At 32.0% G+C, this 22,977-nt stretch overlaps 5 protein-coding genes across 9 annotated transcripts; 1 reads left to right on the top strand and 4 right to left on the bottom strand.

The window, feature by feature from the left end:
• Positions 1–49: 49 nt before the first annotated feature.
• On the bottom strand, positions 50–2,576 carry LOC108970577 (protein-glutamate O-methyltransferase-like). Of its 2 annotated transcripts, none has more exons than XM_018936040.1 (7): positions 2,120–2,576; positions 1,935–2,040; positions 1,755–1,851; positions 1,421–1,689; positions 667–1,130; positions 474–613; positions 50–423 (listed from the first exon to the last, which is right to left on the bottom strand). In XM_018936040.1, the coding sequence occupies exons 1-7, from the start codon at positions 2,263–2,265 to the stop codon at positions 215–217; spliced, it is 1,431 nt and encodes a 476-aa protein (XP_018791585.1). In that variant the 5' UTR covers positions 2,266–2,576; the 3' UTR covers positions 50–214. The 2 variants fall into 2 exon arrangements, with proteins under 2 accessions (XP_018791585.1, XP_018791586.1); XM_018936041.1 differs by having other exon boundaries at positions 326–415.
• A 50-nt stretch (positions 2,577–2,626) lies between these two features.
• Positions 2,627–5,100, bottom strand: LOC108970579 (protein-glutamate O-methyltransferase-like). Its single transcript, XM_018936042.1, has 8 exons — positions 5,009–5,100; positions 4,675–4,862; positions 4,511–4,616; positions 3,981–4,077; positions 3,652–3,926; positions 3,125–3,588; positions 2,916–3,055; positions 2,627–2,854 (listed from the first exon to the last, which is right to left on the bottom strand). Exons 2-8 carry the CDS (start codon positions 4,764–4,766, stop codon positions 2,682–2,684), a joined length of 1,347 nt encoding a protein of 448 aa, XP_018791587.1. The 5' UTR covers positions 4,767–4,862; positions 5,009–5,100; the 3' UTR covers positions 2,627–2,681.
• Positions 5,101–5,397: 297 nt separating this feature from the next.
• LOC108970551 (protein-glutamate O-methyltransferase-like) lies at positions 5,398–7,667 on the bottom strand. Its single transcript, XM_018936003.1, has 8 exons — positions 7,547–7,667; positions 7,302–7,484; positions 7,135–7,240; positions 6,880–6,976; positions 6,551–6,819; positions 6,036–6,499; positions 5,835–5,974; positions 5,398–5,777 (listed from the first exon to the last, which is right to left on the bottom strand). Exons 2-8 carry the CDS (start codon positions 7,406–7,408, stop codon positions 5,578–5,580), a joined length of 1,383 nt encoding a protein of 460 aa, XP_018791548.1. The 5' UTR covers positions 7,409–7,484; positions 7,547–7,667; the 3' UTR covers positions 5,398–5,577.
• A 287-nt stretch (positions 7,668–7,954) lies between these two features.
• Positions 7,955–17,659, top strand: LOC108970565 (synaptojanin-1). Of its 2 annotated transcripts, none has more exons than XM_018936023.1 (6): positions 7,955–8,202; positions 11,025–11,763; positions 12,674–14,106; positions 14,675–15,184; positions 15,256–16,330; positions 17,009–17,659. In XM_018936023.1, exons 2-5 carry the CDS (start codon positions 11,088–11,090, stop codon positions 16,327–16,329), a joined length of 3,693 nt encoding a protein of 1,230 aa, XP_018791568.1. In that variant the 5' UTR covers positions 7,955–8,202; positions 11,025–11,087; the 3' UTR covers position 16,330; positions 17,009–17,659. The 2 variants fall into 2 exon arrangements, with proteins under 2 accessions (XP_018791568.1, XP_018791569.1); XM_018936024.1 differs by lacking the exon at positions 17,009–17,659 and adding an exon at positions 16,392–16,883.
• Positions 17,660–18,101: 442 nt separating this feature from the next.
• Positions 18,102–21,191, bottom strand: LOC108970563 (tetratricopeptide repeat protein 25). Of its 3 annotated transcripts, none has more exons than XM_018936020.1 (2): positions 20,908–21,191; positions 18,102–18,850 (listed from the first exon to the last, which is right to left on the bottom strand). In XM_018936020.1, the coding sequence occupies exons 1-2, from the start codon at positions 21,034–21,036 to the stop codon at positions 18,188–18,190; spliced, it is 792 nt and encodes a 263-aa protein (XP_018791565.1). In that variant the 5' UTR covers positions 21,037–21,191; the 3' UTR covers positions 18,102–18,187. The 3 variants fall into 3 exon arrangements, 2 of the variants coding, with proteins under 2 accessions (XP_018791565.1, XP_018791564.1); XM_018936019.1 differs by lacking the exon at positions 20,908–21,191 and adding an exon at positions 18,939–19,507; XR_001993487.1 differs by lacking the exon at positions 18,102–18,850 and adding an exon at positions 20,247–20,790 and having other exon boundaries at positions 20,908–20,997.
• Between the last annotated feature and the right edge of the window lie 1,786 nt (positions 21,192–22,977).

Here is a 22,977-nt window from a genome sequence, read left to right as displayed (position 1 = left end):
TTCCTACTTTTACCATCTTACGAAATGGTTAAAAAAAAATCAAATTCCGTAAGGGTGGTTATGGAGTAGAATTTATTTACTASATATTATATTATTAATTATTTATACATTGCTACAATTTGGGGTTCCTTGATTTCTAAACAAATATGGATCACCTAAGATCAAATACCTTTTGAAAAATACGATTACATATATTGTTGCCAAGCGTCAAATTTTAGTTCATTATACTGTGTTCTAGAGAGTCTGGTGTGGTATTTGGGCAACCACAGTAGTTCTTTTCTATAAACTGTATGGTGCCATATTCACCACTAAGCATCCAATCTTTGTTCTTTTTTGCCAAGTCTTCATTTTTTCCTGGACTCATGCCACAAATAATTTCAGTTTTTACAATTCGTAAACTACATATATTAGCTGGCTGAAAACCTTTAATGACAACATTTTAAATAAGCTAAATATTTCTATTATGCTTTTACCCCTAATGCAAGTTATGAACGGCTCCGAGGCATCCCAACGAAAATCCCCTATTAGTTTTCTGTAGTTACAGTCACCTTTAATAATGATCATATGAGCATGAGTAAGTTGTTCGTATAAATCTGGGCGTACATCGCGCATTCTAATGAAAAAATTGTACAAATATATATTTTCGATAAGATACTGTAGCCGTACCTGTAAAATTCATATGGACTTGTCCAAAAATAATCAGCTTCCGCAATTTCAAATTTACCTTCATTCAAGTTTTGGAGCCATATTCTGGCATATTCTTGTGTGCAACGCCCAGCCTGTTTTTTTAATTGTTGAAGAGTCCAATGGAAATCTGTGATCGTTGCATCCGTTACAAACCAAGGAACTGCTTTCATGTGAAAACGGACTTTGTCTACCAGTTTCGATTCCAGCAAATAATGAGCCAGTATGAAGTCTACGACCAATTCGTAACCAGCGTTGTCGCAAATGAAATCTACTTGTACGGGTTTAGTATGATCCGCCGATTTAAAAGAATTGATAACCGATGTCGTACTATCAATTATTATATTCTTCTCATAAGCTCGTAAATGCTCAAATGGTCCTTTTCGTTTTACGTTGTATTTTTCGGTGTCAGCAGATATATCACATTGGTTACCCCAAAGATTAAGCTGCAAAAATGTTGGGTTAATCGTCCGATGATAATAAATAACGGTTATGTTGGCAGAATTTAAGATCTAGATTATATCGAACGAGTTATACTTAAAACCAATAGGATTTTAATAAATAAATGTAAACTACAATAATATATACTTATATGTTACTTTCATATACATACATATACTATAAATTTCTATAATGAGAGATGAAGGTATTTTAGAAGGAGGGAAATTGGTCCTCCAAAAAATATAAAAATAATTTTGTATACATATATGTATTATATATATATATAGTTACGTACCCTTAAAAGGAACCGTAATACATCATCAGAGGTCTGCACGGTACGTATTCCAAACAGTATAATTTCTATTGTCGATAAAAATGCTATTAGAGATTTATGTTTTTTCATAACGTAGTAGTCGAATGCTTTTAAAGTTTTTGTGTTTTCTAAATAGCATATCAAACGGCGAAAAACATAACATTCGGCATAAAGAAAGCATGTACTGAAAAAAGTGTTTTGCCCTTCCTCAAGATTTAACAGGAAGTTGTTCCAAAAGTCTTTATCTGGCTCTATATTTGGAAGTTGACCAAACTAATTAATGTTATCACTTTATAAAGATTTATTTAATATATACCAGCTCCAGAAAATTGATGAAAGGGTCCATCATGCTCCAATCGGTATTTTAATTGACTTATTCTATAAATTACCTTTGCAAAGTCCCCTCGAGATTCCTGAGTTTTACAATTGTAAAGATTTTAAGAAACTTAAATATTTTAAGATTATACTTGAGTTCTGTCAGTATGCCTTTTCGTACCTCGCCATTTTGTGACACTAAAATATCCAAATTCTCTGACAATTGAAGGATTATTTCTGCTAAATTATGTGGAAGTCTATAGCGCAAGACGAAGTAGGCAAAACTTCTAAAAATAGTTAAAGTTCAAACTTTACTGGCATCGTAATTATTATTATTCTCATGTGTGTATGTATATCGAGCTTAACTGCTTGTATCGGGCTGAAATTAGCGAATGCCTTGGAGTTCTTGAATTTAATATACCATATTTAATATCGAATTCGTAGTTTGCACTGGACATTTTGAAATCTTCAGATTGTTTTTTAATTGCCGAAAATTTTTCCACGACGGACATAGGATCGTTGTTCTTTTGTAATTTGTATTAATTTATTTTTTATTAATATTTTTATGCTGCTGCATTATTCAATTTTAATAATCAAGTATGAGTCTGTTGCTTTTTATAATTGCTTTTAAACGATTTGTGTTTAATAATGTAAAATTTAAAGTAAGGTAGAATTAATTGTTGTGCTGCCAAACTTTTGTGTAAAATTTTGACTTTTTCAAATTCTTCAAAACTTTTGCTATAAGATGCAAGATCTTTTCAATACAGTTGAGGAAGAGAGTAAAATTTATTGTATTTCTGTATACATCTTTGAAGTTTTTTAATTATTTTTTCACCCAACCATAAATTATAGATATAATTATGTATATACATATTATTTTAAAAATGTCAAACATGACATAGAAATTAGTTAAACTGATAACTTCTTATTACGTATCTTTTAAATATTTGATTTTGTTTGCATATTGTATAGTGCCATATTCACCAGTTATCATCCAGTCCTTACTTTCCTTTTCTAAAATATCGGATTGCCCTTCTAAAAGTCCACAAATCACATCAGCTTTAACCGTACGTAAACTGCAAATATTTGTCGGCAGAAAACCTGCAGAATAGATAGAAATTTAAAGAGTTGTAACTTTTTTATTTGTTATTTAAATTTTCACCTCTCAGACATGTTTCAAACGATTCTGTGAAATCCCAGGAGAAGTCGCTGATAAGTTTCCGGTAGTTAAGATCGCCTTTGAAAATTACTAAATGTGATATAGACAGCCTTTTATATAAATCTGGATCGATTTCAGACATCCTATGGTGGGTGGGTAAGCAAAATAAATATACACGTACGTTTAGCACCAATGAAAATAATGATTTTCACCTATAATATTCATAGGGACTTGTCCAGAAATTGTTAATATTAGCCACTTCGAATTTATTTTCTACAACAAACTTTTGCCATTTTTTTCCATACTCTCGTAAAACAGACGTAGCATGATCCTTCATAAATTGTAAACTCCAACGAAAGTCATTGATTGTTGCATCTGATATAAACCAAGGTATAGCTTTTAAGTTAAATCGAACTTTGTCAGCTAATTTACTTTCGATTAAATAGTCGGCGAGTATGAAATCAGTAAAAAGTTCATAACCAGCATTATCACAAATAAATTCAATAACTATGTCATTTCGCCGGTCTGCTGATTTCAAGATCTCAATAACTTGGGAGCTTTCATCAATAATGACTCTTTTATCCAAGTTTTTAACAAGTTCGAAAGGATTTCCATTAAGTTTTACTTCTTTGCCCGAAGATATGGACAAATCACAGCGGTTTCCCCATAAATTGAGCTGAAATGTTATTATTAAATAAATTAAAAACTGATATATATATTAATGTTATATGTGTTAGACCTTCAATAAAATTTGTAAATTATCATCGGATATGTAGGATTTCATGCTTTCAAGACCATAAATAATTTCAAGCATCGGTTCTACGCTAATTACAAAGGCATTTTGCTTGTTTTTTGAAAAATAGTCGTATGCCTTAAGTACTTTATGATTTTCAAAGAAGTAATATAAACGTCGGTATACATAGCATTCAGAATATAGCCAACATGCTTTAAAAAACGTGTTTGAGTCATCGTCCAGGTCGTTAAGAAAACTATTCCAAAGCCTCTTGTCACCATCTATTAATTGATAAATATCAAAATGTTAACACTAAATAATATAAATAATTTTACCGATTCCCTCAAATATTTCCATAATGTGATCGTTTTCCAGTTCACATTTTAATTGTAAAATCTTGTCTACAATAGTAAGGATATCCTTTCGCATTACCTGAAAGTCAAAAGAGATTAAAAAACTACATAAATTTTAATATTCTACAGATTTTTGAATTAAGTCTAATTTACTTTGAAATAAGGTCATTTACTTTGAAATGCTAACATACGAAATGTATGTAGTTATGTGAAATATTAATTTTTTAGAATGTGAAATGATAAAATTAATTTGAGCTATTTAGATAAACATTAAGTAAATTGTGTTCAACTGACACTGAAATACGACACTTTCTTTTTAAGGAAAATATTTTAAAATATACATATATATATCCCATTAATAGTATTATTATTACTTTTTAACACGATGGAAAATTATAATTTCTCGCTTTTATATTTTCGTCTAATCTACTTTATCTAAGATATGTGGTAAAAGTTCAAAGTTCAATCAATATTTTATTTATGATATTTTCTACTAATCCTCTGATACCAACCTCTCCAAATTCAGCGATTATGTTATCACAGTTATTTGTTATGTCTCCAATAGTATTTTGTAGTATTTGCGGCAGTCGGATTTTCATTGTTTTATAGGCAAAACTTCTGTTTTTATAATAAATGAGTATTAATATTTGTATTTTTAAATTTTGTCATACTGTACTGTTTATAACGAGCCGAAAGAAAATTGTGCCTTGGAGTTTTAATATCCATGATGTATGATGGGTCCGGTTTACATAAAACTTCACTTGCCATTATCCTGTTATTGGAATTATAATCTAGATGAAAACTTTCAGTTAATACGATTAATTCGTGATGCAATATTTTTCCTCTATCTCAAGGTGCCTCTTTCTATTAGGGAAAATTAGACATGCAAGAGATCAATGTTTAGAATATACTTAAGTACATAAATATATGCATATATGCAGATTTCATTGAATGCTTTATTGCGTATAAATACAATGTTACAATAATGCATTTGCTTTAATTGTTATTACCTTCTTTAAGAAAAAAATTCAATAGTTTCTTAGATCTTATAGTTAATAGTATGGTGAAATACCCACATTATTTTCTAAATTTAGTATGGTAGGATGTACTCAAACAAAAACAGCTGATAGTACTTGAACACTTTTAAAGTTTTTTCCACTAAACCTGGAAAGAATAACTGTCAGCTGTTAACCAAACTTTTAGCAAACTCTTACATTCTTTTCTAAACTCAATATTAAATTCTTGACCGATGATGAAGAATAGAAAAACCGAATGTGTCCGGAGAATCAGAAGGCATTTTTCATATCGTCGTATTTGCAAATGGAATTTTTATTTTTCTCTTAAGTCTCTATGAAGGAAGAAGTTTACTTACTTCAAGGCAAAAGAAATCAAACAAAAATTTTGCATAGTAAAATGTAACAATAACAAATAATTTTATTAATAAAAAAAATTTATCTCAATGCATTGCTGAGTAAAGTCTAATTTTAGAATAAATAAATTTATTTCACTACTTATCTTGTCCTGAAATAATAGCATGGAGATTCCTAAAAGTTTTTCTCAAAGAGATATCTCCTGGAAATTACTCCATACTTAAAGAACTTGTTATGGCTGCCTTGTCATAAATGGTTTGTTTACTTATAAATTGTATAGTGCCATACTCTCCCGTCGTCATCCAGTTTTGATCAATTTCAAATACCTTTTCAGCTTGTCCTTCTAATAGGCCACAAATCAAATCCGCTTTTACGGTTCTTAAGCTTACAAAATCCGTTGGCAGAAAGCCTATATGACAAATAGCAATTAAGTGATGGTCAGTAAAAGGTTATCAACTTAATTTACCTCTTAAACATGTTACAAACTGTTCAGTATAGCTCCATGAAAAATCCCCAATTAGTTTTCTGTAGTTAAGATCTCCCTTAAAGATAACCAGACGGGATTCCGATAATTTCTGATATAATTCAGGGTTAATGTTGCACATTCTAAAATAATAAAGTGCTTTTGATTAGTGAACCTCAATTAAGCATATCTTCGCATTATTACCTATAGAATTCATAAGGGCTTGTCCAAAAATAATCCAATGGAGCGATTTCAAATTTTTTATCGTTCAGAAGTTCTTGCCATCTTTTCCCGTATTCTTTTAAAATAGGTAGTGAGTGATTTTGAAGATAGTACAATGTCCAATTTAAATCGGTTATTGTAGCATCGGAAACGAACCAAGGAATAGCTTTTAAATTAAATCGAATTTTTTCCACTAATTTACTTTTTATCAAATAATCAGCAAGGACAAAATCAGTGAAAAGTTCATATCCAGCATTGTCACAAACGAATTCCACAACAGCTAGTTTATTACTATTTGCGGACTTTAGACATTCAAAAACTGACTCCGAGTTATCGATGAGAATTTTATTGTCAAAGCTTTGTATAAGATCAAAAGCGTTGTTACCAAGTTGAACCTGCTTTCCAGATGTAATAGATAGATCACAGCGATTTCCCCACAAGTTAAGCTGTTTTATAAATAAATATCATTTATTTTTATTAATAAAGAAAAAAATTACCTTAAGCATCAGTCGAAATGAATCATAAGTGATTTCAATACCTTGAAGAACATTCAGAATTTCCTCAATGCATACAACAGAATTCATGAGAGCATTTTGTTTTTGCTTAGCAAAATAGTCAAAACTGGTTAAAGTTTTAGAGTTTTCGAAAAATGATGATAATCGGCGATACATATAACACTCAGCGTAAAGCCAGCAAGCTTTGAAAAAACTATTATTTTCTTCGTCCATATTTTGTATAAAGTTGTTCCAAATTTCTATATCAGGTTCTAAATAAAGCAATAACATATTTGAATATTGACTATTTTGATCTATAAATGCTTACGTACCGTTACCCACAAAAGGCTCAAGAGCTTTATCAGTTTGAAGTTGATACTTTAATTTTGATATGGAACCAATAATATTTTTAATTTCTTCCCTCGAATCCTATAAATGTATCATATATCAAATACACATAAATAAACATCTGTATATGTATGTACAAAAAATGCATATTTTTCCACAAATTACTTTCAATAAATAATACATATATCGAAACTTTTACGAATAATAACATTTTTAAATGTTTCTAACTACTCACTAACCTCACCGTACTTTGATATCAGCTCATCCTTATCTTTTGTTATACTGTCAATTATACTTGTAAGTGTTACTGGTAGTCGCGAGCGCAAAGTATAATAAGCGAAACTCCTGCAAAAGATATTTTTTATTTATACTTATGTGTATTTAATCATTCAGTTCATTAATTTACTGTTTATAGCGGCCACACATTGGAGAGCGCGGAGGGGTATTTAAATTTAAAATACCATATTTGGCATCAAATTCTGTCGAAGGCGCCTTGGAATTAGAAGTGGACATGCTCCACGGTATCGAATTTTTTATTTGTAAGATATACGAGGAATGAATTGTACTTTTGATATAGTATAATATTCGACTAAAAATATGAAAAATACAAACATTTTTTTAAATGTAAACACCATACTTTTTTAAACTAACCTTAAATGTTGATTTAAATCGCAGCAATTCTTTTATGATATTTATAGTTTTTGACAGATTTTATTTGATATTGGATCATCTGGTTTCCACTATACGTAAACAATAACCATATGGGTGAGGTGCAACTAATAATACCGTATTAAAAAAAATTGGAAAAGTTTTATTTTAAAACAGAATTGATTAAAAACTTTTTAAATAAATAAATATGCGGGCGTTCATAACAAACTGTTCTATCTGTTGGTTAATAATTTGTTCAATATTTCTGTAACGCTGATAATTTGCTTATGTTAGTTCCAAAATATATTCATTAGCCAACACGTGAAACAATATTAAAACATTGAACATACATATATCTTTAAAAATCCACCATGGTTGTACTACTATTACACCACGATGGAAATAATTGTCAAATTCGCAAAACTACAATTTCTTTTAGTTGTGTGAATTTTCGCACTTTTTTATTCCAAAATAATTGTGCAATTATACTTGATTTTATTGGATAGATCGTTATGCACATAAAATGAAAAACTAATTTGATTCAACAAAAAATTTAAATTTGCACGGTACAGTGAGCTCTGGAGTTTTGTGAAAAATCTATAACATATTGGTGTTTTGTCGGCTGGAGTTTCGGAGGGCGGATATTATTTAATAATGTGGTATTTATAAAAAATATATTGTAATTTTACATATGCCCTCCAAAATGTCAGGGATACACATTAACAAAAAACCCTTTAGGTTTTCAGATTTTTCTGATCACAGAATATACACAAATACATATGTATAAGTATGCATTTTATAATTTTAAGCAAATTGCATGTATATACATATGTATACATGTGTATACATTTACTTATATTGCATTACAAATTACTACCGTTAGAAGAAATAAGCAATGGCTCAACTTAGCATTCGGAGAATTCCATGACCGGATGTACTGAATCGTTTCATAATATAACATATGTCGTCATTGTGGGAAGTTAACTAGTACATATGTAAATATAAGGCCGAGTCATATTAAGTTAACGATCACAATAGACCTAAGGTCGCAGTGCATTCCTCAATTATTTATCTATCTATCTATCTATCTAAGTTAACGATGTTATGCTCAGTGCAGTTTACTAAAATCCGACGTATTTTTTTCATGTATCTATAATGTGTTTATTCGGTTTGAGAATTGTAGTTTTGTATTCTACCATAAGGAAACGCAGTAATGTACTGTAAGAGACCCAGCATAAAAGACATAATCACAGATTTACTATTGGAATCTCTATAATTGCATTCAAATTATTTTCATGGCGGCCAGGAATACAAAACTGTCTATTCGAGAGCATGCGCAAAATTATTTTTCAGATGCTTTCCACAGCTACACAAACAATCTATTTAAATAAATATTTTTTATTTATTTCTTAAACAACTGTTATACAGCCAGCGTCAAACACTTATTTATTACATTGCTTGTTTTATTTCAGTTATTGCTAAGTGATAACATTTTTTAAAATGGTATTTAATACTCTTCAAATTGATGAAAAAAACAAAAACAAAATTCTTACAACAACAAAAGTTATGAAAACCTAAAATAGGTCATACTTTTGGCGTCAAAAGAAAGTATACAAAATAACATATTTTTCGTACTTTGTATGCCTTCCATTTACCCTAATTATGACTTGCATACGTCGCGACATTGAATTAATAAGATTTTCTGTTACTTCCGGTAATAGAAAATCTTCTTGTCATTTTTCTGTAATGAAATATTTGAGCATGTCTTTCCTTGAGAACTCTCCTTTGCGCGATAGAGAATGACGTTAAAAATGTTCTCTCCAAATTGGAACTATCTTCAAAACTCTTCGTTTTAAAAATGAAGATATCCTACAGATTTAATAATCGGCCGCAATTTGTCGTACACTACCTTTTTTTTACGTGTCATCTCAACAATTATACACCCAATAAATAAAAATAAAAAATGTTTTGTATTCGTCATAAATGTATTTTGGTAATCTAAATATTAAACAAAAAATCGCGAAAATCAGTGATTGCTCGAAGGTGCACACTGAGACGATTGCTGAAATACCATTTAAAAAATATAAATTGTTACATTATATTACTTAGCAAAAACTTAAAGTAAGCAATGTAATAAACAAGTGTTGAACACTTTCCTTTCATGCTGACTGTACATATGTACATATCTTCGCACATTTCAGTTCTWTATGCATAAATATAATTGTAAATATATAATATGTCCCTAATATATTCGGTATATAGTTTACTAAGTACAAAACCAGTATATTGTCATCTAAGATGCTGAACGACGTAACACCAATTCGAAATTGTGTTTTTGTTTTTATTTATTATGATTCGCTACATCATATTATATATGTACATACATACATATAAATACGACATTTTAAACTTCTGCCGTTAAATATAACATGTGGTATTTCACCCATTTTTTACTCTAAACTAAGTACATATGTACATACATATTAGGTTGTCAAAAAAGTCTTGCTGTATTTTCGCTAGTTGGCGCTGAGAGCGCATAGTTCTAGTTTTATTCGTCGCATCGGGTCATGCTATACCTTTTTGGAAAGCTCATTTCATGCGCTAACACGTGTTTGATTGATTGTTGTTTCTTTTAAGTCGTGAGTTATAGCGTCGCAAACATGGAGCAAAATAAATAGAAAATACGTCATATTTTACAGTACTACTACGATAAAGGCAAAATTTCATCTCAAGCCGCAAATAAAATTTGTGCAGTTTATGGACCCGATACAGTTTCCATTTCCACCGCACAGCGATGGTTTCAACGTTTTCGTTCTGGTGTAGAGGTGGTCGAAGATGCGCCACACTCCGTAAGGCCTGTCGTCGAAAATTTATGAACAATTGAAAATTGAAAAATTGAAAAAAATACCGCAAGACTTTTTTGACAAACTATTTTATATACTATATAAAAAAAAAAGCGTCATCTGAATTTCTTTATATTGACCAATATATTGTACGTTATAAAATCAACAAGAAATACCCCGATGTTAACCATTTTTGAAAAAACGGCACATAATTATCAGAGAAAGTCTCCTCGAATTTCATTTATGTATTCCACAGAGTGGCCGATATTTTCGGTAAAAAGGATAGTGACACACCCCTTGTCAATTTTCAGAGGTTTCAATATGAAGGTTTTCCGTGCCGTTTTACTGACGTAGTTCTTAATGAGTTAGTGCATTTTGTGCACAAGCAACTGTTTGGTGAAAAAGCTATAGTACTCCGAAAAAAGTTGTATATCAATCAGCCAGAAGGTATACGAATTTACTTGGACTCTAAACTTGGAAACATTTCGAATTAAACAACAAATCCTATTTTTAAAAAATACAGTATGTACATATATTCAATTTGGTATACATTAACTTGCGAATACTTCCAAACCTTCAATAGTTGTACTTAGGTTTTGTTATAGTTTATATTATAGACGGCTTTCATTTTATTTCAGATGCCTTAGCCGCCGAAAAGCAAAAAAATTGGCAGAACTGAATAAATAAAGTTTTATTAAGAAATGGCAATGTCAAAAGTCATGCGGGTGCTGGAAAAATCTATTCCACCATCACCTTATAGCGTTCTTTTAGAGCATCGAAATAAAAGTGATAGCATTCTTTTTGAATCTCATGCGGTCGCTTTGCTTTCCACTCAGGAAACTGATGTAATACGAAAGCAGTATACAAAATTGTGTGATGCTTACGGTTGTCTTGGTGTGCTGCAACTAAATGCTGGAGAAAGTACTGTTTTGTTTCTGGTGCTTGTCACTGGCTGTGTCTCAATGGGAAAAATCTGTGATGTTGAAATTTTTCGAATTACGCAGACACAATTCGTGGCTTTGCAAAATGCAGCTCCGAATGAAGACAAGATATCGGAGTGTCGCAAGCTGTTGAACTCGGGAACTTTTTACTTTGCACATTCGAATCCTTCGATGAGCAGTAGTTTACAAAAGTTTGATATAACATTATGTGCTCAACGGAGGCAAAAAATATCTGAGACTGACAATCGTTTCTTTTGGAATCGAATGATGCACATACATATGCTCCGTTTCGGTGTAGATTGTCAATCATGGCTTCTGAAGGCAATGTGTGGTTCTGTGGAAGTTCGCACGGTGTATGTTGGAGCTAAGCAGGCACGCGCCGCTATCATATCTCGGTTAAGTTGCGAGCGTGCCGGTACACGATTTAATGTTCGAGGTATGTAATGAATGTTTTGTATGCCGAATCTAAAACAGAATTTTCTAATAAGACTGATATGATTTCTTTTCAAAAAGAAACACATTGATTGTTAGTGTAATCAATGACTTAAAATAACCCTACCAGAAGTAGTCTAAAWCTTCTTTGAGGCCATTCAATGCAACAATTTCTTGAAATAAACGAATCTCCACACTTTTCTCGCAATAATTCGGTTGATGCACGTGCTGTGTGGCATTGGGCCAAGTTTTGTTGGAACCAGATGTTGTCAAGATCAACTTCTTCCAATTAGAGCTATAAAAAGTTGATTATCATCGATCTTTACAGCTCTCCATTGTCAGAAACGGTGTCACCAGCTTTATTTCGAAAGAAGGACGTACGGGTACCGATGATTTTACCGGGCCAAAAATCACACCAACGTGCCAATTTAGGTGAATGTAATGGTTGTTTAAGAATAATTTGTGGATTTTCTTTGCATCAGAATCGACAGTTTTGCTTATTAATTCGACAAAAAGCGACAATTCGAAAATTGGAGAACGTTTATTTGAATAATATATAAACGTTTCTTCTTGCGTATCTCTTTCTACGATGAAATTGTAAACATTACCGATTACAATGAAAAAATATTTACAGATCATATTAAAAATGACCGAAAGAAAACTTTGAAATCATATCATCCTTATTGGAAAAGCCGGTATAATAAAGTTTAGCCCTTATATATATGAAATTTAGTGCTTTTAGTGAAAATGTCTTTAATTTACATATTTTTTTTTTTAATTTCAGAAACTTATTTAAATTAAACAGTATTTTAGAAATATTTTCACCAACATTAAAATTTAATATATTTTTAACAAAATGTTTGATCTGTTTTGCTATTTGCTATTATATTGTCATGGTTATACCTCTTTTTAAGGCACCAATGATGAGGGACATGTTGCTAACTTTGTTGAGACCGAGCAGGTTATATATGTGGATAGTGATGTGACTAGTTATATTCAAACACGTGGATCGGTCCCTCTTTTTTGGGAGCAACCAGGTGTACAAGTTGGCTCACACAAAGTGAAATTATCACGAGGGTTTGAAGCTTCTGCAGCAGCATTTGATCGACATATGATGATGATGAAACAACGGTACGGATATCAGGCGATTATAAACCTTTTGGGTACTTCGATGATTGGTAGTAAGGAAGGTGAGGCAATGTTAAGCAATGAATTCCAAAAACACCATAATATGTCCACCCACAAAGATGTTTCACATATTATATTTGATTATCATCAAGAGTGTCGAGGTGGTAATTTTGGTGCGCTTTTGAAACTGAAAGAGCGCTTAGGAGTTTGCGGTGTAAACTATGGATTTTTCCATGCTTCCCAAGGGCAAGCATTACGTGAACAATTTGGTGTTATTCGCACTAATTGCCTCGATTGTTTGGACCGCACCAATTGCGTTCAAACGTTCTTGGGCTTAGACATGCTCAATCAACAAATTGAAGCTTTAAAGCTGGGAGAGAAAAAACAAAATTTTTCCAGATTTGAAGAAATATTTCGGCAAATGTGGGTAAATAACGGTAATGAAGTTAGTAAAATCTATGCCGGTACTGGAGCTATACAAGGTGGCTCCAAACTAATGGATGGAGCACGATCAGCCGCTCGTACTATACAGAATAATTTGTTAGATAATTCAAAACAGGAAGCAATTGATATTTTATTACTTGGATCAACACTATCGTCAGAATTAGCTGATCGAGCTCGAATATTATTGCCATCGAATATGCTGCATGCACCAACTACAGTTTTGAGGGAAATGTGCAAGCGCTTTGCTGAGTATGTAGCTCCGAGTACCTGTCGCGTCGCAGTTGGTACCTACAATGTAAACGGTGGTAAACATTTTAGAAGTATTGTTTTTAAAGACTCTTTGTCTGATTGGTTACTTGATTGCCACGCATTAGCACGAGCTAAGGCGCTAGTGAACGTGAACAATCCATCGGAGAACGCCTGCGATCCCGTTGATATATATGCGATTGGTTTTCAAGAGATCGTGGATTTGAATGCCTCTAACATTGTTGCTGCCAGCACAGACAATGCCAAATTATGGGCAGAGGAATTGCAAAAAACTATTTCCCGAGATAATGATTATGTGCTTCTCACATATCAACAATTAGTAGGCGTGTGTTTATATATATATGTTCGACCTGAGCATGCGCCATTTATTCGTGATGTAGCCATTGATTGCGTTAAAACGGGACTAGGGGGCACCACTGGAAATAAGGGAGCATGTGCGATTCGCTTTGTTTTTCATGGAAGTTCGATGTGCTTCGTCTGTGCTCATTTTGCTGCTGGTCAATCACAGGTAATAGATAATACAATAGATACTTAGTTCTTTACATTAATATTTAGTTAACGGTTGTTTTTATAAAAGTTATAATGCTATAACTCAAAAGCTCCTATTTATTTGATTGACTTTTGAGCTTGGGTTAGACGCAGTTGTATCTATTTGGAAAAGGTTATTTACCATACCCAAATACATATGTAGCTGTATATAAATGTATGTACATATAATAGACAGTTGTATGGAAATTCGTTTTAATTAACTACCAATGAGATCTATTCTCTTCAGATCTGAAGAATTAGGTTTATTATGCTTCCAATGCACAAGTTTGATCAGTTCGTTGTTGGTTGTAATCGATTGTCTGCCCTCGCAGTACTCATTTAACTTATAGTTTTCTTCATCTTTATAGCGTCAGCTATCTCGAAGAACTTTATTTTATGATTATACAAAATCTTAAATTAATATTAAATTTTGCACCCTACATTATACAAAAGCGTTTCATAAGAGTCGTCTTCCCATACATAAAAGTATAAATTCCATATGAGTTTTCAAAACGTTTCCACATACGTTTTTTTTTAATTAATTATAGGTTGCTGAGCGTAACGCAGATTATGCTGAAATAACCAGAAAGTTAGCGTTTCCAATGGGACGTACACTAAAGTCGCATGATTGGGTATTTTGGTGTGGAGATTTTAACTATCGAATCGACATGGAAAAGGATGATTTGAAAGAAGCTATACAGAACGAAGATCTTACATCTGTCCTGCTAAATGATCAGCTTCGTAAGGAGCAAGAAGCAGGCAATGTCTTCGGCGATTTTCTTGAAGGAGAAATCAATTTCGATCCTACGTACAAATATGATTTGTTTAGTGATGAATATGATACGTCAGAAAAACAACGTGCACCTGCTTGGACTGATCGTGTTTTATGGCGTCGACGCAAAGCTTTAGCGGCAGAAACAGATGTTAATAGTGTCRAATGGAATCCAGGAAGACTTATTCATTATGGTCGTTCAGAGTTGAAGCAAAGTGACCATCGCCCAGTTATTGCCATTATTGATGCAGAAATTGTGGAAATTGATTCACAGCGTCGACGCGAGGTTAGGAGAAACATAAATATTTTTTGTTTCCTTATTGCATAAATTTTGGTTTTATCCTTTAATGTTCTTAGGTTTTTGAACAGGTCATAAGAGACTTGGGTCCACCTGATTCTACCATTGTTGTGCACGTAAAAGAGGATGTCGTTTGTGACGACGGGCCGACTATCTATGATGAAGCAGTCATGTCTACCCTTATTCAGGAATTGTCGAAGTTGGGTGAAGTAACTTTGGTTCGATATGTAGAGGACACAATGTGGGTAACATTTCGAGATGGTGAATCAGCATTACATGCGAGTAATAAAAAATATATTCATATTTGTGGTTTGGAGTTACAACTTCAACTAAAGACTGCAAATTGGCAACCATTAGTTGACAATGAAATTGCGTTGTGCACAACCAACACTATACCCTTGTGCTCGAATCCTCAAGAACAAGCACAGTTATTCAGTAGTTCACCTGACATTCCGAGGCGTCCGAAACAGCCTCCTGGGCGACCAGCACCAGCTCGCCCACCTATGCCACTGTCCCCTAAAAGTTCGCCTCGTCATCATCCAAACGTTGGAGTTATTAGTGTCGTCCCCGAAATGCTGCAATCTAAACTCTCTAAACCTCTAATGACACCACCCTTACAGCCCTTACCAATTTCGCCTCAAAAAAATCAAAAGAACACTAAAACGTCTAGCAATGAAAGTATTTCGTCTTCTAAATCACATTCACCTACTGAAACTCAACAATGTTCTCCATTACATTCGTCATCTGCAGTTTCACCAGTTGAGTTGCTCGATGAACAATTCCCCCCAACTCCTCCAAGGCAAAGCAAAAATTCTACACCAGTATCCACACCAATACGTCAACCGAAACAAGAAGGTACTTCAACTTTTTATGATGGTAGTGCTAACATATATGAAGAAATACAAGAAGAAATGCCAGCGCCTAGACATCCACCACCTCCATTTCCATCAATTGCAAACCAAGAAATTGCTCCCATTGCTTCTGTTGAAAGCCCTCGCAGACAAGTAGTAGTAACAAATCCGACAAAAATAGGCCCTCCTCCACCTTTGCCGGCGCGGCGCGGACCTCCACCTATACCCAATCGCAGTGGAAATGCACCACCACTTCCTACTCGACCAGGCAATAACAATTGAAGTAAGTACTAAAAATATATACTTTTCACTTATTTTTACATAATTATATTTTATATTCGTAGTTATAGCTTCATAATACCTGCGTTTGCATTCTTTGAAGAATAAATCTTGCATAATGTGCTTTGATGGCAAAATAACCATTTTCTAACTGGTTCTAGTTTTTATAATGTTTCACTCAAAATGTGAAGTATCCATAAGTGTGTATGCTTTTCTATGAGATTTGAGTAACTGTGAGCTAAAAATCAAAGTAATATTATTTTCGTCACATTGTTCGGCTTTGTACCGTTATGTAAATAACGTTAAGTTGAATAYTGAGTATGACGCTACCAAAAATTTGTGATTTCTTTTAGTTACGGATATCGAAACACTTGTAATCCCTACAAATTTCGAGGGTATCTAATGTTCACCCGAACAATGTGACCTGCCATGAGAAACAATCTACTCACTTTTTTATGTTTTAATGCAGTTATTTTTTTGTAATTAACCTAATATTGATTTAAATAAATTTCCATAACTGGATAATTAACCTGGGGACGAAACCGTTTCCATCGATATTCCATTTTCGTTGTCTTAGCCCATATATTATATATTTATATACTAACCTACATTTAAACATTTAAATTCATTTTTAAAAACGAAGTTATTAAAACCTTTATATTACTATTTATATATTTGTCAGGTGCTAATTTCAACATCGCGCGCTTTCCCGTGTTATTATATTGATTGTAACGAATTTGGTGTAACAATACTTACTTTAGGGCATTAATGGATTTATTTCTGCAACATGAAAATAGTAATAAAAAAGTGTTATATCTTCAACAGCATTGCTATGAAAAATTATATAATATAAAAGAATTTTTATGCCAAATAAATAGAAATATAAAGAAAAAATAAAAAAGTTTTTCATACGTACTTATTTCCCTATTGCATTAGTCAAACTTCACAATTATTTGCTTTTCTGTTGTTATAGCGTATTTTAGCTATCTACGTATGTAGTATAAAGTTTTAAACACATTATTATTTTGCAAGTGGTGTTGTTGGAGCGACTAAATTGAATGTAAAACCATAATTATTATGATAATTATATCTAAGTTATTAAATTTATTAGTTCTATATTTTCATAATTCATCTTTATTAGAAATAGACTGCAATACAAAAGCTGACATTTCGTAATAAAATTAAATTTATCAGCTAAACCTTTAAAAGAGTATAATATTCGCTATCCAAAAATGTAGCCTGTAGCCACTTAAGCTAAAACTAGTCAAAAAAGCTCAATAACAATTTTTAAAAAGGTATTAATAATTAAAAATTCAGTTAAATGAAACAAACTTAGATACATTTATATTAAGTTTGCTTAATTGTTAAAGAAAATAAAATTCAATTCAATTAAGTTAAACCAAATAACAAAGTTAAATAACATAAACAAATGTGTTTATATTAATATTGTTGAAAATATTTTATAGTATAAATAAATATTAGCAATGTAAACATGCAAGTCAGGAAGTTATTGTTACTGCTAGTAAATTTCGACTACTTATAACATATTAATCTAAGTATGTGAACGTAGAATCCCGAGGCTTAATTTAGTATGATATTTGTGCATTATAATGACATATAAAAAAATTGCTTGTCTTTGGTTAAAATTTATAATTAAATAAGTATAGGCGAAAGCCCGTGCACATTTGAAAATGTTAATTATAATCCCTATAAATGTTACATTGTAAAAACACATACAAATATAAATAAAACTATTATAAATCAATATACTAAAATTGCAATTTACTTTAGTTTGATTATGTTGAGCTAACCCATATATATATATGTATATAGGTCATTCACTTATGTATATAAAATTGTTCTAAAACCAGTCTGGTAGAGGTTCTTGGGGAAGGGTTTTGTAACTTGTGAGTGATGTACAAGGACGTTGTTGTCGCCAAAATTCTTGCCGTTTTATTAAAAATTTAACAGCTTCATTTGCATGATTGGAAATATTTTCCGAGTTTGTATCGCCTCGAACTAAATCCGGGTGTTTCAACAGTTTTTCTAAATATTCCTTGTCAACACATAATTCACCTAACAATTTGCGAGCGTTATGTCGTTCAATTTCGGCTTTGGATAGTTTTGGGCGATTCGAATGCTGTACATTTTTTTGAGATTGTTTATTGCTGTTAGAGTTGGTAGAAATTTTATTATTCGCAGACTTGGGTGCAATGTTGAGCGATGAACATTTACTAGTTCCTATAGTATTCTCAATGGCTTCTTGAGTTTTTTGAACACCCAATCGAAAGGTAGATAATTCGGGACGAGCGCGTAACCCTTGGTGGAAGAACATTAGACTCTGTTCGAATTGACCAAGAAAATAGAGGGATTCTGCTTTTTGGAAAATGGCTCGAATATTATTTTTGTCTTCAGTGAGTGCAGTTTCCGCATCCTGTAATGCTTTTGATGGCTCTCCTAGCAAAAGGTAACATTTACTTCGAGAAACCAACGCATTTATGTCAGTTCCATTTAGTTCGAGAGCCTGAAAATGTAAATAAAGGATACGTTTAATATACAATTTCATTATAAATTGTATGAGTAATTTTAAGACTAGTTCCAATTGTTCGAACCTGTGAAAAGAAATATACGGCGTTTTCTGGATTGGCGTTTTTAATTTCTTTCAACCCCAATGCTATAATGGAATTAATGTCTGCCTCATCCGGTATTTGCATGATTTCATTACGATCTTGTTTATGTTTTATTTGCAGGCTTTGTTTAATGTCGTAAGTGCCGGCGCTTACAGCTGCTGCTCTATCTTTATCAGTATAGAAGTCTACAAAATTTTCTTTTGGCTTTTTTTTAAACAATTGATCCTCGGTTTTTCTTCGCGCTGCACGTAATTCTGCTTCAATACGGTTTCCGCGACCTCCAACTCCACTTTTTTCTACATCGTCAGCAAATTTTACAGTCTTACGATTGCTATTTAAATTTCGGACACCTTTGATAGCATTAGACAAGCTTTTCCCATTATAAGAATGTCTTGAACGTGGCGAAGAATAGTACCGGGCTTGATTTAGTTTGCGTGTGGATTCATCTATTGACTCTTCGTCTGCAGTTATTCCGATTCTTATAAAACTTTGAAGTAATTCCTGTTCCTTATCAACATCTAAAATGTTTTTCAAAACACTTGACATATTGGCGGAAAGAAGTTTGATCCAAAAAATATGCTTATGAATATGCTAGAACCGAATTTTCTTTCCTTCAATGATTAATGCTATTTAATATATTATACAACCCTAATGTGAAATATGCGTTGCTAAGTGAAATTAATGTTTGTGTTGCTTGGGAACATGTGATAATCGATAGCTAATCTACCAGATTTGGGAAATTCTATATTGTCCACTTTCGGCTAAATTTTTTAATGTTTTATCGTCTACGAATTTGTGAGTTACATGACGTTGTGTTGCATAATACTTTCATTTTGTAATTTTGTAGTATTATCTGCAATGATCACTGTTTAATCCGTATATATATGTACATATATCCCCAGAGTTACTGTTAGGCAACTTAATTCAAAATTAGGTTTCGTTCAAAGATCAATCCGTGAGACAGATTTTTGTTTTTGAATTCAAAACGTTACTTTTTAAAGATGATGCGACGTACGAAGCTCGAAAAGTAATATAATTAAATAAATGATTTCATAACTTAAGTTAATTTATAATGACGAAATTCCTGAGAACYAGAGGAAAAATTGTTTACAACAAGATTTTTGTTTAATCCAACTTTTTATGTAAAATGTGGTTTTAAATGATCTAAGACCGAATTAATTGTGTTCAGTTAAAATATATGTATACATATGTATGAGCATACTTTGAAAAGAAAATGAGAGAATTTTCTGTCGGAATCCTTTTTATTGCAACTTTAGCGGTATCATTTGATATTTATACTTCTTTACTATATTATACATTCATATCAGCTTAGTTGATAGATAAATAGATAATTGGAACAATTAAGAAACACTAAAAGATCTGAAAACATTCTACCAGCCAAACAACGCGACATTGAACCGAAAGAAGAATTTTTATATATACATATATGTATAGGTAAATGAAAGCATTACCAAGTGAATAGTAACGGTCTACGATCATGTGTTTTAAAAAATTCCTCCCCTTGCCTGTTTTATTTGACATAATCTTTATGTTAAAATTGACATATTTGATCATCTGTATCGAAAATACTTACATTGGAAATTTACATGCGTTAATAGGAAATAAAATAAAATAATAAATTAAGTGGATAATGTTTGGTTAACACCATGAATAAATTTTAATCAATAAACATTGACATTATTTATGTATAAAGCTCTGCTAATGATATAGATATTTAAACGAATATTGGATTCTCTGTTATTTCTATGGTATGATGTGTTCACATAATCTGTTCCGGAGGGTGATATTCCTTTATTCCAGAACTCCAAATTTACTTAAATATTGGGAAGTAATATTTGTATTTTGTAAATATTTAATAAATAAATAAATTTAGCTAAAAATAACTTTAGCTTTATGTGATTTTAACTTTACCGTCCTTTTCATTAAATACCTTATTGTAACCTATTAAAGCTTTATCGTATTCTCGAACTTTCATATGGTTTTGAGACTGATCAGATAACAGTTTAATGCAGGTCTCCAGTTCCTCCAACGGGTCGACTTTATTTCTTCTACGCGGCATAATGCACTATAAAAATGTTAAATATACAAAGTTATATTTATTTTTTATGCCAACCGAATGACTTTACATAGCTATTGCTTCCGAGATACTGACAAGTTGGCGAATATTTGAAGTTAATTGTCTACTTGGTGCTTAATGAAATGTAATCAAATGGGACAAAAAAAAATTTCAAAAAACTTTTTCAAGGAAAACTTCGACTGTGGAAATCAACGCATTCAAAAGTATGTAAATAAGATAGCTTGTAGGAAATGGTCCAAATTTAAAAATATGAATTATGATTTCTTAGGCTTGCTTTTAAGATATAAAACTCCAAATATTTTTCTGAATAAAATATTGAATTGTAATATATATTCTCTATGGAAAATATTATTTTGCGAAAAATTTCCATGTATGTAGATGAAAAAGCGAAAATATAACTTACATAAAAATATTGCAGCAGTAGACCTGAATAAATTTATTATTCTGATTCTAATCTTCAACTTGTAAGCATCAGTGTACAATTACAAGTCTAAGAAATATAATACGAGTATATTTGTCAAACTACCGAGGTAAAATAATTGATTTATTTGCTGATTTGAGCTATCTAAATTGCTTTTTATTTTGTTCTGCAGGGATGGCTTCACCACTGTGTAATATTTACACAAACACGCAAATTCGGAAATGATGACATTCAGAAGTGCACCAATTCATCTAGGTTGCATGCTATGACAAACAGTAATAAAACTTAATAAACAACCATTAAGTATGACTATGTAGTTTTATATTAGCTCGTAAGTTGGAGTAGTTGTTGCTTGTCCGTCTTTCAACCGGTTTCCCCGCTTAATTCTCTTCACTCACAATTTACAAATTGCTTTGATTGCCCTTTACTTAATGTGACAATTTCCTAAAGAACTTAATTGCATGGGGAGGGAGGAAATGTTCCTGTAAGTTTTTGTTTGCAAAAAATAGTTTATGGCACATTTGTATGTAGTGCGTATGCTACACAATATATTTACTAAGAAATATTTCAACTGTTATAATTTATGTTATTTTTTATTATGTACTTAATATATTCGCTTTGATTATAAATCAGCCCATATGATAATTGAATTAAGAATAACGATGTTTATATGATGTCAAACTTGGCAGAGAATGTGATTTTTCAACTCCTTTTGCTGTTGAAAAATATAATTTCGTATGTGAAGAAGTAGTTTTCCTTGCGGTAAATGCAAAAGTATTATTGCATAAACCAAAAATGTAATATAAGTGCCTTTGTTACTTTATTGGGATATTAAAATATTAATTAAGTATATACCTAAAACTACATAATAACCTAATGCTTCTTGGTTTGTTTATCATTGGCATTAATATAGTTTACCACAATTTTAAGTATCTTCAATTGTAATTTATATTGGGTGTTTTAAAGTTACCAAATTTTTCGGCTTTGCTAAACATATGGGCAGAATTTTACAATAGTTTTAGCGGATTTTGGCTTACATTTTGTTGATATTATTGTTCCTAGACATCAGTGTATGCTTCCCACTCAATTTCTAGTATTATATCCGGATATTTTGACCCACTAAGTCCATGATCCAGCTTTTTAGTCCTATTTAGATGGAATTCGATGTTTTCGAATACGGTTTTCAAAAAAGTTACAGATATTTTGAATAGGATTAATGTCTAGAGCTTTCGAGACCTATAAAGCTATTTTTACTTCCATAAAAACCATTCACGTACAGGATAAGAAGTGTGTATTGGGTCGTTATCCTGTTGTAAATAGAAGTGGCCACTATGAATGCACGTCTAGACACAATCCGCATCAAAGCGAGGTTCTTCAACATAACGCTGATTAGCGCTCACGGACCGACGGAAGAGAAGGACGATGTGACCAAAGATGCCTTTTATGAGTGCTTGGAAAGCACTTATGAGAGCTGCCCCCGCCACGATGTCAAAATCGTGCTT

The sequence above is a fragment of the Bactrocera latifrons genome, unplaced genomic scaffold (assembly GCF_001853355.1).
Source record: "Bactrocera latifrons isolate USDA-ARS-PBARC rearing strain unplaced genomic scaffold, ASM185335v1 scaffold_300, whole genome shotgun sequence".
NCBI classification, from domain to species: domain Eukaryota; kingdom Metazoa; phylum Arthropoda; class Insecta; order Diptera; family Tephritidae; genus Bactrocera; species Bactrocera latifrons.
The sequence above is the reverse complement of the archived record's forward strand: the minus strand, read 5'-3'. Positions and strand labels throughout refer to the sequence as shown.

Coding starts and splice junctions, on each gene's coding strand:
- LOC108970577 (XM_018936040.1), bottom strand. CDS start 2,265: ATGTCCGTCGTGGAAAAATTTTCGGCAATTAAAAAACAATCTGAAGAT. Junction 1,852..1,934: donor TAGTGTCACAAAATGGCGAG/GTACGAAAAGGC, acceptor TGTAAAACTCAG/GAATCTCGAGGGGACTTTGC. Junction 614..666: donor AGTCCATATGAATTTTACAG/GTACGGCTACAG, acceptor TTTTTTCATTAG/AATGCGCGATGTACGCCCAG.
- LOC108970579 (XM_018936042.1), bottom strand. CDS start 4,766: ATGGCAAGTGAAGTTTTATGTAAACCGGACCCATCATACATCATGGAT. Junction 4,617..4,674: donor CTTTCGGCTCGTTATAAACA/GTACAGTATGAC, acceptor TTATAAAAACAG/AAGTTTTGCCTATAAAACAA. Junction 2,855..2,915: donor GTTTGAAACATGTCTGAGAG/GTGAAAATTTAA, acceptor TCTATTCTGCAG/GTTTTCTGCCGACAAATATT.
- LOC108970551 (XM_018936003.1), bottom strand. CDS start 7,408: ATGTCCACTTCTAATTCCAAGGCGCCTTCGACAGAATTTGATGCCAAA. Junction 6,977..7,134: donor TGATATCAAAGTACGGTGAG/GTTAGTGAGTAG, acceptor ATACATTTATAG/GATTCGAGGGAAGAAATTAA. Junction 5,778..5,834: donor GTTTGTAACATGTTTAAGAG/GTAAATTAAGTT, acceptor TTTGTCATATAG/GCTTTCTGCCAACGGATTTT.
- LOC108970563 (XM_018936019.1), bottom strand. CDS start 19,502: ATGTCAAGTGTTTTGAAAAACATTTTAGATGTTGATAAGGAACAGGAA. Junction 18,851..18,938: donor CCGTATATTTCTTTTCACAG/GTTCGAACAATT, acceptor TTACATTTTCAG/GCTCTCGAACTAAATGGAAC.